Source organism: Pongo abelii, chromosome 1 (assembly GCF_028885655.2).
Source record: "Pongo abelii isolate AG06213 chromosome 1, NHGRI_mPonAbe1-v2.0_pri, whole genome shotgun sequence".
In the NCBI taxonomy this organism is placed as follows: Eukaryota; Metazoa; Chordata; class Mammalia; order Primates; family Hominidae; genus Pongo; species Pongo abelii.
Window position 1 is genome coordinate 113,633,341 of NC_071985.2, and position 16,260 is coordinate 113,649,600.

General features: G+C 38.2%; 1 protein-coding gene across 3 annotated transcripts in view; it reads left to right on the plus strand.

The window, feature by feature from the left end:
- Positions 1-16,024, plus strand: part of WARS2 (tryptophanyl tRNA synthetase 2, mitochondrial) — a 114,270-nt gene extending 98,246 nt beyond the window's left edge. For all 3 annotated transcript variants that reach the window (XM_002810356.6, XM_002810357.5, XM_054528798.2), the window contains exons 3-6: positions 1,622-1,702; positions 4,942-5,027; positions 13,033-13,151; positions 13,887-16,024. In XM_002810356.6, the coding sequence (XP_002810402.1) occupies positions 1,622-1,702; positions 4,942-5,027; positions 13,033-13,151; positions 13,887-14,335 (735 nt within the window). In that variant the 3' untranslated portion in view covers positions 14,336-16,024. The remainder of the gene's footprint in view (positions 1-1,621; positions 1,703-4,941; positions 5,028-13,032; positions 13,152-13,886) is intronic.
- The last annotated feature ends 236 nt before the right edge of the window (positions 16,025-16,260 follow it).

Sequence of the window (16,260 nt, forward strand, 5' to 3'; positions counted from 1 at the left end):
TAATGAAGAAAAAAAAAATTCTCTCCTACTTCTTCATGCCAGAAAAACAGCTCTTGTTTTATTACTTCTAATGGGAATGTATTTTCCTTTGTGACTGGAAGCAACTCTAGTCCTCTTGCCTACATCCAGGGTTAGTTTCTGTTTTTGTCTGATAGCTATTTGTTTGCAGCAGCAGTTAGCAATTTGCATGGACAGTGTGTCAGTGTCACTGCCCTCAATGAAACCCAAATGCCTCTTGGAAGAAAGATGACAGATTCAGCCCAGGGACTTGCAAAACTTTAAAAGTGATTCCTTGTCAAACACGTGAAAAACAACTCTTCCCTCTCTATAACTTGAGGAAAAAAATGAGAAACTGTCTTACAACAGATGGCAATTCCTTGTTAGTAAAACAGGCCTGGACTGATTCAGCTCCACTCCTTTATGTTCTTTTTGCAAAACCCACAAAGGACACATTTGGGGCCACTTTTCAGAGCTGGCAACAGTCTCTGCTTTTTAAGGAAATCATGTGGATGAAATAAAAAAAAAAAAAAAAGCCACAGTTGATGAAGGGCTTGTAATCCCCAGAGTACAGAAATGGGATGCATAGGCCTTAAATTCTAGATCATCAGGTTTGGTAGCTTGATTAAATTTGGTTGAAACAAACAAATTTGGGGCTGGGCGCAGTGGCTCACGCCTGTAACCCCAGCACTTTGGGAGGCTGAGGTGGGTGGATCACGAGGTCAGGAGTTCAAGACAAGCCTGGTCAAGGTGGTGAAACCCCGTCTCTCCCAAAAAGACAAAAAAAAAAAAAAAAAAAAAATTAGCCGGATGTGGTGACGGGTGCCTGTAATCCCAGCTACTCAGGAGGCCGAGGCAGAGAGTTGCCTGAACCGAGATCACACCACTGCACTACAGCCTGGGCGACAGAGTGGGACTCTGTCTCAAAAAAAAAAAAAAAAAAAATTGGGGGAAGTTTATGTTTTCTTGCTGATTAGGCTTCTTCTTAAAAAAAAAAAGAAAAGAAAAGGAGGAGAGGAAGATGAAAAAGAGGAGGGAGAGGAGGAAGTAGAAACTATAAAAATACCTTTTGGGGTGATGGAATGATAAGGTGATCTCTAACTTTCAAGTTACCCTAGATCTAAAGAATTCAATCTTTAATGTTAAGTCCAGTACCTTTTTCCACCACTTATATGTAAAGTACTATAGCTGCTTTGATGTATTTAGAAGTTATTTAGAGAGGTTTGGAACCAGTGTGTGAGTGTGTGTGAGTATGTGAGTGTGTGATAGAGAGAGAGAGTGTGTGTGTGTGCCTTCTTAATAAGCTTGGCTTTTTACAGATAGAACAGATGCCTCAGGACATCATGAAACTTTCTCACTGAAGATGTTGAAGCAGAATCTGGTGGGGTATTGTGGAGTAGACTTAAACACTAGATTAATAACCAAATCAGTTAGCTTGTATGATTTTTTTCTTCACCTAAGAGTCTATGCTTCATGAATCAGAACTAACCCCCCTTCACCTGTTCTTATAATAACCTTGATCTGGGGTATTTTCAGACATTTAGGGTAATACTTACTATTTAGTTCTTCTTATATGCAAGAAAACACTGGCCACCTTTACTAATGTTCTATTTTATTTCTTTAGGTGTCTGAACACACACAATTAAGTTGGATCCTTTCCTGCATGGTCAGACTACCTCGATTACAACATTTGCATCAGTGGAAGGTAAATGCCAGTAATCTGATTAATAAACAGACAAGAAGCTATTTTTCCCTTCCTGTTTATTTTTGTATTAGGCTCTGGGAATCCTGAGTTTACTCTCCTGCCTGGTCTGCTTCTCACTAATGGTTGGAACATCATCTTTAACCTTCCTGCTTCAGGGTATTAAAAGGAAAATAAAAGCATTTTCCAAGATTCCTCCTGACTTAAAAATTATGTTAATTGTTTTTATCTGTGTACAGTTGAATCAGAGTTACTTTTGGATAGACTTGGTAATGACTTTGAACAACCACATTATAGTTAATAAACAATCACAGATTCTAGATTACTGGACTCTGAGGTTGCCTCCCATTTCCACTGGAGTTAACCGGCAGTAAGGAAAGAATGTTTTCATTGTGGAGAGAAGAGACAACATATTTTATTTAACATTTAAACAAGTTGAGTCCAGGCAACAGTTCAAACCCACAGAATAATTAGGGCTATACTTTTTCTAAGACGTTCAACCAAGAAAGATAAATTGGATAATTCATAGTACTTTACTTCCATTTATTTTTGCAATTGGATAACCCCAGGGTAGGTAGCCCCTAACTACGTCAACACTAATTTCAATTTCAGGCTTCTTTTGAGGTATTTTCAGGGCCATTGGTTTCCTCAAAAGCTGGTCTTTAGAAGCCTTCACACATGCTACAGGAAGAAACAGATAAAGCTTTAAAGTGACAGTGCCTAAATGCTATGGTCTGAATATGTCCCCTCAAAATTCATATGTTGAAACCTAACTTCCAAGATGATGGTATTAGGAGGTAGGGCCTTTGTGAGGTGATTAGATCTTGAGGGTGGGACCCTCATGAGTGAGATTAGTGCTCTTGTTAAAGAGGGCCTAGAGAGACCCGCTTGCTCCTGCCATCATCTGTGGACAGAGCTAGAAGTCACTGTCCATGAACAAGGTTCCTCACCAGACACTGACTTTGCCTTAATCTTGGACTTCCCAGCCTCCAGAACTATGAGAAATAAATTTCTGTTGTTTATAAGCCACCTAGTTGGGTATTTTGTTATAGCAGCCTGAGTGGACTAAGACATTTAATGCATAAGATGGTACTGGTAATGCTGCAGATTCATTACTTGCCACAAATTAGAAACAAAGTTTCATAATGTTATCTGCCATATTTTGGTTTTAGGCAATACTTTCCCATTATACCATAGTATTCTACCATTAAGTGTAATGTTGAAATCCTTTTTATAGGAACTGAATACTAATCTAATAGGAACTATTCCCACTTTAAAATAGCATCGAAAGATCTCCTGCTAGCACATTACTAGTGCATGTACTAATATTCTGGAAAAGCCTTTCCATTAGTATATAATTGCTTGTTTGTAGGAAAAACATGAATTTCAAATCCCAGTCTTATCCTCAGGTATATTACTGTCTTCTGTGGTCATTCCTTCATTAATACTAATTAAATACTAGTACTATCTTCTGTGAGTCTTATGTCATAATAGGTGCTAGAGATATAGCAGTCAATAAAAAGTAGCCCCCTTCATGAGACTTATAGTCTGTTTGGGAAAAGACAATTAAACAAGTAATAAGAAAGTGTAAGAAGTGCTCTGAGTGCAGGATTCCAGTGCTATAGGAGGATCTGATAAGGGCATCTAGCCTGGTTTCCATTGGGACAGCAAAAGGTGGAATAGTGGCACAGAAGGGTGGGGTGAGGGTTGCTGAGGTCAGGGTTATTTAGAGGATTAATGAGTAACATATATGTAAAACATCTGGAGCACATAATAGGCACTCAATAAATATTATTGCTCTCCACATTTTCCCTCTCCCTTGTAATTTCAAGGTCCATTATGCTAATATGAAAAGGCTATATATTGAATGTGATGGCAACTTTCAAAAATTGGATTCTTTTCCAATTTGCACGTTTCCAAATTAAACTTTCATTATCTTTACCTTGTGATCATTGTGAACTAGCCTTTATCATGAACTTTGTAATTAGGGGATGTAGTGAAGAAATTGTTCAAACATTCAAATTTCCTTTGAATGGCCTAGAGCATTGGTTGCTATAAGCCAGAAACCACTTGAAGTATACTCAGAAAAGTTAAGTTTGTAACTAAATTATGAAACACCAAAATTAAGATGGCTAAGGAGAGAAGCTGTTGTATTTTCAGACTGAGCCTTAAAAAGTATGTCTGCACCTTGGTAGGGGTACCCCAAGTTTGTAAGCTCATGAGCTTGGTCCCTGGAATAAAACAAGTTTATAAATTCAATTGCCCAGTTCATTTGGAAATAATCAGACTTGAGGGAAATGATTCAGATTAACTAAATGAATAAGATTTGTCTACACACCAAAGTATCCATTTATTTTACAACAGATGCTATACCTTAGGCCTTGAAACTGCACAGAATATTCCCATCTAATAAGTAGCTCTACTCAGAGAACCAAAGGACGTGTCAGCAATGTGCAGCCACAGCAAGGGAGTTACCATCGTTAGGATCATGTTTAGTGAGTACACAGTAGTAGTTTATAATCAGCATCTATTACCCCCCAGTTATTAAATGTTTCTAACATCATCTCAGGTGTTTCCATCAACTTCTCCATTAAGGAACTGTTTTGGTCTGTACAACCTGTACTGTTCATTGGGTCACTTGACCCTCACTGCTTCAGCATGCTTAATCACCTAAGGATCAAGACGGGTCATTAGGATTGGTTAGATGAATATTTCTCTCAGTTACTTTTATTTTTTAAATGCCATGACTTTTTTGTTTTTTGTTATTTAAATGTGATTTTAAGGGAACATTGCAGTTTTCTCAGTAGCATGCTGTGAGACTTTTTGGGAAGTCTCCACGTATAAACAATAGGGCTTTTGATATTAACTCATGTTAATTTGTGGAGATTTAATTTCATGATAATTTGTGACCTTGTCTGTGAAATCTGGAATTTATCCGATTTGGAACCAGTAAATGCCTGTATCCTTACTTTAATAAAATAAATAAGAAATAGTAGAAGTGCAGGATCCCTTAAAGGGGCAGTGATGAAATGCACTCACCTTATTCCTGCCTCAGCCTGGAGCATGAAGACAAGCCAGCCAGAAGATGGCTAGAGTTGCTAAAAAGGAACCGACGTATAATGTTATTACAGGTGGCTTCAGATCACAATTTGCTTGTTTTAAAATTTTCTTAATCTAGCAGTATAATTAGGTTCAAGTCAGATTTCAGATTTCTTCCCCTCCTCTCTTTTCACCTCTCACAGGCAAAGACTACCAAGCAGAAGCACGATGGCACGGTGGGCCTGCTCACGTACCCAGTACTCCAGGCGGCCGACATTCTGTTGTACAAGTAAGAAGAGAGTTCACCCCGGTCTTATACATACTCACGGTGACCAGAGAGTGTTTTAACCTATTCAATGCAGACTTGGTTCATGGGCAAGGGGAAGTGCAGAAAGGGTCAGACATCTGAATCAGTTTATATCTATTCCCCAGAAATACTACGTTATAGAAGTATGTTTCTACATGTGTAATGTACTACATTATAGAAGTATGTTTCTGTGAGAAACTAATAATATTAAGAGCTAACATTTAAATAGCACTTACAATGTGTTGGAAACCATTGTAAGTGCTTTACATTCATCAACCCTTACAACCTTCTAAAATTTGCATTCTTATTGTCCCAATTTTACAGATGGAGAAATTGAGGGACAGAGTGGTTAATAGCATGCCCAAAGTCATGTAATTAGCAAGGCTTGGAGCCAGGATTTGAGTCCAGAAAGTTTGGATACAGAGTCTGTGCTCATAACCAGTAGCTATGTATATTTCCCAAGTAATGATTAAACTTCAAGCATTTTAAATGTTGATTTTTTATATATTCTAGACTCTAAAGCAATGCTGTCCAATAGAACGCTCTGTGTTTATGGAAATGTTCTATGTCTGTGCTAGATCCTGTAGCCAGTAGCCACATGTGTGGCTGTTGAGCACCTGAATTGTTGCTAGTGCCACAGAGGAACTGAACTTTAAATTCTATTTAATTTTAATTAAATTTAAACAACCACTGTATTAGACCTACAGGTTGAGAGCAAGTTTTTAAAATATGATGTAGGGTACCTGTACTTCTCCTGGACCCATAATCCATCCAGTCAGCTACTGCTGCCACTTAAAGTCCTCAAAAATATACACCTGAGGATGCTGATCCCTGCACTAGCTGTACTACTGGCCAGGGCTTCTGATTTCATCTGCCTCTCAATTCTTCCGTGCTAACCCCTCATCAGCCTCTCTTGACCCCCATTTGACCTTCTAGAGATAAAGCCTCCCAGTTGGCATGTGCTTAGGGCCATGCTACTGTGAAAGCTTCTGGGAAAAGAAGACGCTTCACCAGTGTTTTTACATCCCTTCCCCCTAAAGCTGTGAACTGCAATTCTTTGCATGGAAGTCTGATAATAGCATGAAGATGACAGTATCTGTACCTCGTGGCATGACTCCAGAGCCCTTGTGCAATTATGATGGAAACAGCCAGAAGAGCAGCTGCTTAGCTCTACAAACAGGGAATGTCCATGAGTACATGCAGCCTATCTTCAATTCTGATGAAAACTTGCAATGATTATTTGTCTGTTTGTTGTATTAACTTGTGTGCTGGACTCTTGATAACATTTATTATTTGTAATAAGTAGCTTTTGACTTATTTAAAAGGCTAGAACAATATTCTCCAATAAGTAACAAATGAAAGTATAATGAAAGTCTTGATAATACATTTTCTAGAGAGGTAGGATATTTGCTTGAAAAGGTTCTGTGAAGAAACTTGACTTTCTCACCTGTAAAATGGGAATAATTATTAAGCACAGGATTATTAAAGGATTAAAATGAAATATAGGCCAGGCAGTACTGTGACTAGGAGCTGTTACTTGGTTATGACTAATGATGACTATGTCTTTGATAATTACAATGTTGTCTAATTTTGTTTCAAGGCCTACTTCTTTATAGAACCAAAGGCTACCCAGGTGTGATGTTGCATGCCTGAAGTTCCAACTACTTGGAAGGCTGAGGTGGGAGGATCACTTGAGCCCAGCCTGGGCAAAATAGTGAAACCTTGGCTCCAAAAACAAAAACAAAAAACAAACCCTGAGAATTGTCAGTACTAGAATAAGAAAACACATGAGCATGGTAGGTTTCCTTATAGTTCAAGAGCTGTAATGGAAGAGTCCTCTGAGTTTAGGGCTATGGAAAAGCATAAACTTTAATAAGAATGACTACTACACTCTTAATGATGCCGTGAAGCAAAGGATGGGAAGGAGCTTTCAGGAGCCTCTTCTTTAATTCCATTGCTTTACAGCTGCAGTCCAGTATGGTTTAACAACTTGCCTGAAGCTAAGTAGCCAGTCAGTTGACTTTGGAACATCCGGGCAAGACTATGGGTCTACAGCACTTTTTCTGCTAATGTACATTTTGTATTTGTCTCATTATGTTTTCTCTCAAGTTTAGAAGTTCCTAATTGCTCGATAATAAGTAGCAGAGTCAGGATTCAAACCCAGGTTTGATTTTTAGGCTATATCATTGTTTTCCCTATAACAGAGATGAAGCACTTAAGGGTATTTTTATTTGTTTTTGTTTTGCTTTTTTCCAGACATTTCTGGATTTTGAAAAAGGTCATTGCCAGAATGTCTGTGAATATTTGTATTATAAATGTAGACGGGTAGAATGGTAGATTGAAGGGTGGATAGAACATCTGTGGGTTTTTTTCCTGTCAGCAAATCTACATGTGACCTCTTCATAAAATTTTGACGCAAGCCAAATATTAGTGTTTCCTTTTATCAAAATCATCATTAGAATGAGTGGCATCATGGGTCAGAAAACAAACATAATAGAAAAGAATGGAAGAGGAGCCTTTCAGATAAGTTTATAAAAGATTTATGTAACTATTTTGGCAGAACTTGGTAAGGAACCCAGGAATGGACAGCTGAGACCATCTTTAGCTTGAGAGTATGATAAGTACAAGAAATTTGAATACAGACAAAATATTCCAATATTCAAAAATAGCAAGTGTTCATAGTTTTTATTTTGCATCTGTATTATTTTTCCAAATGCCTAATTTCAAATAGCTGGCTATGTATTAAGTAAATATTTATTTCTCCCCTTCCTCTCTCTGTGTATATGTCTCTCTCTCTCTTTCTCTCTCTCTCTCTGTTTGTGTGTATGTATATGTGTTACATATATGTGTGTGTATATATATATGTATATACATACCCACATACACATAAAAGCACACACATACATATATAATTTTCATTAATAAACAACAAATAGTTGCTAAGTACCTACAATGCCACTGATCCAGAAAAAGGCACTATACATGGCCTTGAGGGAAAGGAAAGGAAGGACTTGACATGTGTTGAGCATTATTTGCCAGGTATCTACTAACTGCTACACACTCATTATCTATTCAGTTCTCACAATAGGGCTATAAAATAAGTGGGTGGCATTATCCCCATTTTACAGATGGGGAAATGAAGTTTCAGAGAGATTCCACTAAATTCACTCAGATAGAGATGAAAGTGAGTATCTGGGCTAATCAGATTATCTTTCTCAAGAATTTGAAAAATTTGGGAAGAGGATAAGAAGACTGTAAACTGACGGGCGCAGTGGCTCACACCTGTAATCCCAGCACTTCGGGAGGCCGAGGCAGGCAGATCACCTGAGCTCAGGAGTTCAAGACCAGCCTGGCCAAAATGGTGAAACGTTGTCTCTACTTAAAATACAAAAAATTAGCCGGGCTTGGTGGTGTGTGCCTGTAGGCCCGGCTACTCGGGAGGCTGAGGCACAAGAATTGCTTGAACCCAGGAGGAGGCCGCAGTGAGCTGAGAGCGCTCAGCTGAGAGTGACGGAGCGAGACTGTATCTCAAAAAAAAAAAAAAAAAAAAAAGAAGACTGAAAGCAAAAGCAAAAATGATATAGAAAAATGAGACAACAGAGGCCTCAAGAAACTGCAGAAACCAAACCAAACCAAAACCCAGAAAGTATAGAGAGTAAAATGATTGCTCAGAAACTTCAGACTGGTAGAGTCAGAGAAGAGGTGTCATCATAATGTCTAAGAATCAGGCTACTGCCATTGAGGACCATTGAAAATAAGCTTTTTGAGAGCTTTGTATTATTATTATTTCTCTTTTTTTGAGACTGTCATAAAACAGCATTTGAGAGCTTTTTCTAAGAATGCTAGATTTCCTGTAGCTGCTTTGGAGACTTCCAGTTCTTGAAGTGCTTCATTCTTTGTGAGGCCAGTCGAGCCTGGATTTTTCTGAGATGCAGGAAGCTACTCATTTCTGCAGTCTGCTCATATCCATGTATTCACTCACTCTACCTAAGCAATAATTTTTTATCTTTCTCTTTCCACTTTACCTCTATTAGGCAAATGCCTACACCAAACCAGAACCCTACTGAAAGGCAGTATGAGAAATATAGTTTCCAGGCTGCAGCCCCTGAAAATCAAGAGGTAGCATAGAAGGGAGAAAATGGTGCTGAGATGTCAACAGATAATCCAGTACACTCTCTAAAAAGTAATAGGAAGCTATTTGTACATTTTAAGGATGCAGCGAATTTGATATGACATATTTTTAATAGAGAATTGATTAAAATACAGAGAATGAGTTTTAGGAAGACAAGAATATCTGGGGTGATCTATTTGCTATTTCACTAGTCTAATGTGGGCCGTGATGGTGACAGTGAAGATGCAGAAAAGTAGACAAATATAAGAAACATTTAGGAAGTAAAACTGATAGGACTGGATGTGTATGAGAGGGAGGTGTCAGGTATGACCCGATATTTCTGACTTACCCAACTGGATTGATAGCATTGCCATTCACTGAGATAGGGGGTGCTGAAGGAGGACTAGCCAGAAGAATTTAGAGCTTCATTGGGTATTGTCTCTCCTCCTGGAGGCCTTAAATCTTTAGAAAGTAAACCCTTCATTATATCTTTCACAGTACCCAGCACCAGGTCTTTCACATCGTGGGTCTTCAATAAGTAATTGCTGAATTAGAGAGTCATTATTGCATATCTGACAAGCAATTAGTGATGAGGAATTAATCCTTTATGACAAGAAAACACCACCAAACTCCTGTCCCAGCCGGGCTGGTTAAAGGCAGCAGCACTGAAAACTTACAAACACAGCCAAAAAAGTAGAAAAAGAAATAATAAGAGAACAAATCTCTGTGAGCAGATATATGTAGGCAACGATTATTCATCTGGACACTAATTCTGCCAGAAGTGTGGGGTGATCTTAAGTATCATAGATACAAAAAGGAACTAAGCAAAAGAAAAATGGTTTAGTCACCAAAGGAGAAGATCAGAGGCGTTATTATGTGACAGAAGTTATAACAATCAAAATTATGAAAGGCTTTTGTTTTATGTTGTGTCTAAGAAAGCACAGTCAGAGTAACTTAAAAAAAGGAAAACAGAAAAAAAGAGAAGACACATTAAAAGGGATATCATTATGCAGGGTATAAATTTTTAAAGAACAGCACTAAATTATTTGAAGTGAAAGAAAGACTGAGGAGAAAGGCTGAAAATATGAAGAGAATAAGGCACATAAGTAAGTAGAATCAAAGACAAGATGAATTAATGTAAAGTGTAAACTCAATGGATGAGAAGTAAAGGCTAAGATAAGTTATAGAAGGTGAAAGGAGCAGCAGGAACACGGAGGGAAGGCTAGAAACAAACACACTAAAATCAGATGAAAAAGCCAAGTGGAGCAATGGGGCAGATGAAAAAGATTAAAATTTTTTAAATCCTTTTTTTTTAAAAAAAAGCGAAACCCCACAGAATTGTTAGAAAAGAGTCAAGGATCCAACATCAGGCAAAGATGCATGCAGAGTCATTATGAAAACTAAATGTGTTTTCTGTTTAGTTTGGTTGCTTTGTGAATCTGGAACCATTTTGACATGTGGAAATATTCATTTTGATGTGCTTAAAGTGTATTGATTATGGTAATTGTTTTTTCTGTGTTAGTTGCAGTCCATTGTGATTTCCTATGGGCTACTGTAATTGCTTTCTAACCTGCTCTGTTGGCTAATTTGGCTTGGGGGCATCAAGGTGACCTCTGCATGTCATCCTCACTATAATTACAAGACAGGTGTAGCAAAGTCCACTCAAAGAACAGAAAGTTACAAAGGTGGGGTGTCTGCATGTACATCCCAGAGAGGAGTATCATGTAGGACTGTGAGTGCTGAGGAAAACATAAAAAGGAATATTTTTGTTTTTGCCACTCGCTGATCCAGTGGCTTTCTACTCCAGGCTGCGTGGAAGAGAGCAATGGCTATGGCCCTAATAGTTATTCTGTAGAATTTCCCACATTCACTTATTTATTTTTATTTTTACTTTTATTTTTTGATACGGAGTTTCACTCTTGTTTCCCAGGCTGGAGTGCAATGGTGCAATCTTGGCTCACCGCAACCTCCGCCTCCAGGTTCAAGCGATTCTTCTGCCTCAGCTTCCCGAGTACCTGGGATTACAGGCATGCACCACCACACACAGCTAATTATGTATTTTTAATAGGGACCGGGTTTCGGCTTGTTGGTCAGGCTAGTCTCGAACTCCTGACCTCAGGTGACCCGCCCACCTTGGCCTCCCAAAGTGCTGGATTACAAATGTGAGCCAATGCACCTGGCCAACATTCACTTATTGACCTCAGAAGAAGAGAAACCACTTCTGGGTCTGCTGTCATGGTCCTTACATTTTGCCTTTCCATTGATTGTTCTGTTCTTGTTTTCCTTAAATTAAAACAGCTCTCAGAATTCCTGTAACATAGCATTTATATTTTGGGATTACCTGATCAGATATGTGAACTGTCAGTTTCAAGTAAGTTTTCTACGCATATCAGGATCACTGCCCAGGTCTGTGACAATCTCTGGGATTATGCGTTCCTATTTGTGGTATGTCAGCTCTGAAAAAGGAAAATGATCCGGTGTGAAAAAAGTCAGTATACCCCTCATCAAGGTTCTTTATAGTATCTTTATTTTACCATTTTGTCCTTCATCATGTCAGATATTAATGAATATATATATAGATATATATTATATCAATAGCAACCATTTATTGAGCTCTTACTATCAATTAGTATATGTGTTATCCATGAAAGAGCTATATGAGGTAAGCTCCATGATGACCCTCACTTTACAGAGGAAACGAAGGCTTAGAAAGGGTAAGAAACTTGCCTATGATGGCTCGCTGCTTTTTTCACAGGAGCAATATTGTTTCTTTGATTAAAAAAACCTCAGAGCACTGTATTACTTGTATTATCAGGTATAAACTCCCAGCCAAGCATTGCATATATAAAATTGCCTGTTTTTTAATCCCGCCATAATGCTTCAGTATAAAATTTTCCTCATCAAGACTTCTCTATAATGGTTCATTCTTCCCTTATTTGATGTACTATGTCATGATCTGACACTGCAAACTTTACATATGGGATTAAAGTCATGATAAAGTCATTCCCTATATTCTGATATTTTTGGTTTCACATCTTCATTTCTTAATAATATGAAACATTACAGATAAAATTCGAGTCTCCTTTGTTCTTTTCTTCAGATCTATTTCCTTCTCGCCTTCTCTAGAAGCAGCTACAATTACAAATTTGGGGAGGAGCTTCCAGTATGTTTTTATGCTTATTATTACAGATAAATTTCCATAGGCACTTGTAAAATTTACATAAATGTCAGTGTATTTCATGTTTTCTCCAACTTGCTTTTTTCATCCCACATAGTTTTTGATAGCCATCTACACTGTACTTGTAGATTTTAAGTTCTCTGCAACATATTAATTGTCCTGTGATTGCAATGTACTTGAAAATGAAGCTTACTCCGAAAGAATATTGAATTACTCCCTATGTGACAGGGAGGAAAAACTCTTGCCTGAAGAACTTTCTGCTGCCTTTGATTTGAAGAGTGGGGTGGGGTGTCTTTCAAGTGTGAGCTGTAGTTCTGAGGTAAAAAGCATCTGGTCAGGGCTGGGATAATATGTGCTGACTGGGTGAGGGAATGAGGAGTAGTTTTAAAACACAATTGTGCCTAGAGCATATGCCATTTAAAATCCCATTCCTCCCTCCCAGCAAGATCCTGTCATGCTGGTGTTGATGGCTGTATTCCTCTGCTGTGGAAAAAACACAACTGGAGTAGAGAAACATCTCTTTGGCTTTTGTCTGATCCATAGATAAAGACTTAGGTCTAAACATTCCCTCTATAGTTGGTGAACATTTGTTGAATACCAACAGTGAAATATTCACAGGAAATGCAGCTGCTTGCAATATCATTTCTGTCTCTAAGAAACAGCCTTGCTGTTGTTTTTCTGTCTGTCTTTTATTAAAGGTCCACACACGTTCCTGTTGGGGAGGATCAAATCCAGCACATGGAACTAGTTCAGGATCTAGCACAAAGTTTCAACAAGAAGTATGGGGAGTTCTTTCCAGTGCCCGAGTCCATTCTCAGTAAGTAAGAAACTTATAATTGTTACATCAGGGTGTATTCTAAAGAGAGGATTGGACAATAGACAGGCTTGGAACTTTCTTGGGACTAACCTCAGCTTTCTTGTAGACAGGCTTCAGGATCTGTAACTAGAGTCCTCATTGTTTTCTCTAGTGTAGGACTAGAAAGTAGACTACATTGGATTACTGAAAAAGATGTTGGATTATTGAAAAGGATAACTAAAAATATTTTAAAAGTATGGAAGAGACCAAAAATTTAAAATAATATTTATAAGGTAGTATATAATTTACAAAGTATAAACAGATGCTTCTTGACTTATAATTGGGTTACATCCTGATAAAGCCATTGTAAGTTGGAAACACTGTTAATCAAAAATGCATTTAACACACATAACCTACTGAACATCACAGCTTAGCCTAGCCCACCTTCAGTGTGCTCAGAACACTTACATTAATCTATAATTGGGCAGAATCATCTAACACAAAGCCTATTTTATAATAAAGTATTGAATAGCTCATGTAATTTATTGAATACTATACTGAAAGTGAAAAACAGAATGGTTGTGTGGGTATTTCAAGTACAGTTTCTACTGAATGGATATCACATTTGCACCACTGTAAAGTTGAAAAATCATAATTCAAACCATTGCAAGTTGGGAACTGTCTGTGTATACATCTTGGTGATCTGTTTGTTTTGTTTTTGTTTTGGGTATGTGTGTGTTGGTGTTTTTAACCTAGCATCCATGAAGAAGGTAAAATCCCTCCGTGATCCTTCTGCCAAAATGTCGAAATCAGACCCTGACAAACTGGCCACCGTCCGAATAACAGACAGCCCAGAGGAGATAGTGCAGAAATTCCGCAAGGCTGTGACAGACTTCACCTCGGAGGTCACCTATGACCCAGCTGGCCGCGCTGGCGTGTCCAACATAGTGGCGGTGCACGCCGCGGTGACGGGGCTCTCTGTGGAGGAAGTGGTGCGCCGCAGCGCGGGCATGAACACTGCTCGCTACAAGCTGGCCGTGGCAGATGCTGTGATTGAGAAGTTTGCCCCAATTAAGCGTGAAATTGAAAAACTGAAGCTGGACAAGGACCATTTAGAGAAGGTTTTACAAATTGGATCAGCAAAAGCCAAAGAGTTAGCATATACTGTGTGCCAGGAGGTGAAGAAATTGGTGGGTTTTCTATAGGAAGTTTCAACGAATCACAGCAAGGCTTTTGTGCCTTGCACTCCATGCATTCTGATAACGGCAGCTTTCCTAACAAGAAAAAGTTATAGTTTTGGGACATTTAATTTGGTATAGCTGATTATTGGCTTTATTTGATGAATATTGCTTTGTAGCTTTGAAATACGACAGTTTTCCAAATCCCATCAACAAAATGCTGTGAACAACAACAACAAAAAATAAATCAAGAAGGCATAGCTGTCTGAATCCCCAATTATTGAGGCACACTCCTTGGCCTGCACAAATGTGATTGAAGTAAGGAGTAATTTGGGAAATGCAGTATCATTTGTGCTTCTCTCTGGAGTACGTACTGTAACAGATGCACACTTTATCTACTTCAACCCTTTTATAAAGCAATATATAGAGGTCTTAGATGTATAATCCTTGAGATGCCATTTGATCAGATGCCAATTTGTATTCAGATCTCATAAAAACAAGTCCATTCTTATAGTTTGTCACTGAGACGGTGCCTGATTTAATATATTTAAGCTGCTTAACTTGTTTTCCAAGAGATAACACCAACTGTTCCAGCAATAATTTGTTTTTTAATTCAGAGATATGGGATATGATCTTCTAAGGAGGTTGCATTATTTTGACTTGATTTATTTATTGTACAAGAGCCCAGGTCCCTGAATTATATTCTTAATAAGTGCTTTCTTGCATTCATTTCAGTTTAGTCTCACCAACCCCCTATGAATTAGGAGAATTATTGTCACTTTACACATGAGGAAAGTGAGGCTGAGAGAATCCAATTAGCTTGTACGATATCACTCCATAAGAGAAGCAAATCTGAGAGTAAAACCCTTACCCCTTATTCTTAAGAATAGTGCTTGTTTATTCGGTACAAAAAAAAATGCTGAAAGGCAGCGTTTTTTAGACTCTAAACGTTCTGATTTTGAAGGTGGGTATTGGAACGACTGATGATGTTTATATCATCAATTCAGCCAATAGATGCAAACTTAAAATCTGGATTCAGACAACCGTGGTCACATTTCCCCATCAAAATCCCCAAGGCGGGTCCCAAGTTCTCTCCTCTACGCTCATTGCAGAAATACTTTGAAATAGGTTCTGCCAGTCTACAATAGCAGTGAAGACTGACAAATCAGATATTCCCAATGACTGATAGCTTCTCATCTTGCCTCTACCTCAGTTAAGTAATGTCACCCTGAAACCTAGCTTTTCTGCACTTCCATTTCTGACACCTGAAAATGAAAATGATAATCTTGACTTATACACCAAGACCTGTTAGCAAGATCGGTTTTGTAACAGAAATTGCTTATAAGTTTTTTGTCAGTAAAGACCATGATCACCATTTGTATATACATAACTAGGTTGTTGAGCAAAGCATTTTTGCTCATGTTTCTTAAGGAAGTAGAGTAGTCCTTGTGTCAGAACACATGTTAATCCACAAAACACCGCATCCCAGATTCCACATTAAAACATCCTTTTTAGGATTCTTAGAGCTAGCCTGGATCATGGGAAAAGGAAACATTTTGCCTTTTGTATCTTATATTGGAATGGGATGTCTGTAAGTCCTAGAACCTCTTTGAGCATATTTCTTACAAGCCTCTGTTTTTTCCCCTTTAAAGGAAACTTTGAAAGGATTGTGAATACTGGAAAATGACAAAACTAAAGGTAGATCTATCAAGCCAATTGTCTGTTTTATCTGTTTGTGTGGTTTTTACCCCCTTGCAATACCTTTCCTCCAGAAACTTAAGACACTATGGAAAGAATCTCAGAGGAGAAAAACAGATAACTTGTGATAACTTCCAGGGACCGAAGTCTATGCATTGGTGAGGGTGGACTTGTTTGCAACCTGTTGTTATCGTTTTTAAGTGACCCAACTGTTCAAGTCCAAACTTGGCCCATAATTATGAAGAGAATCTTAC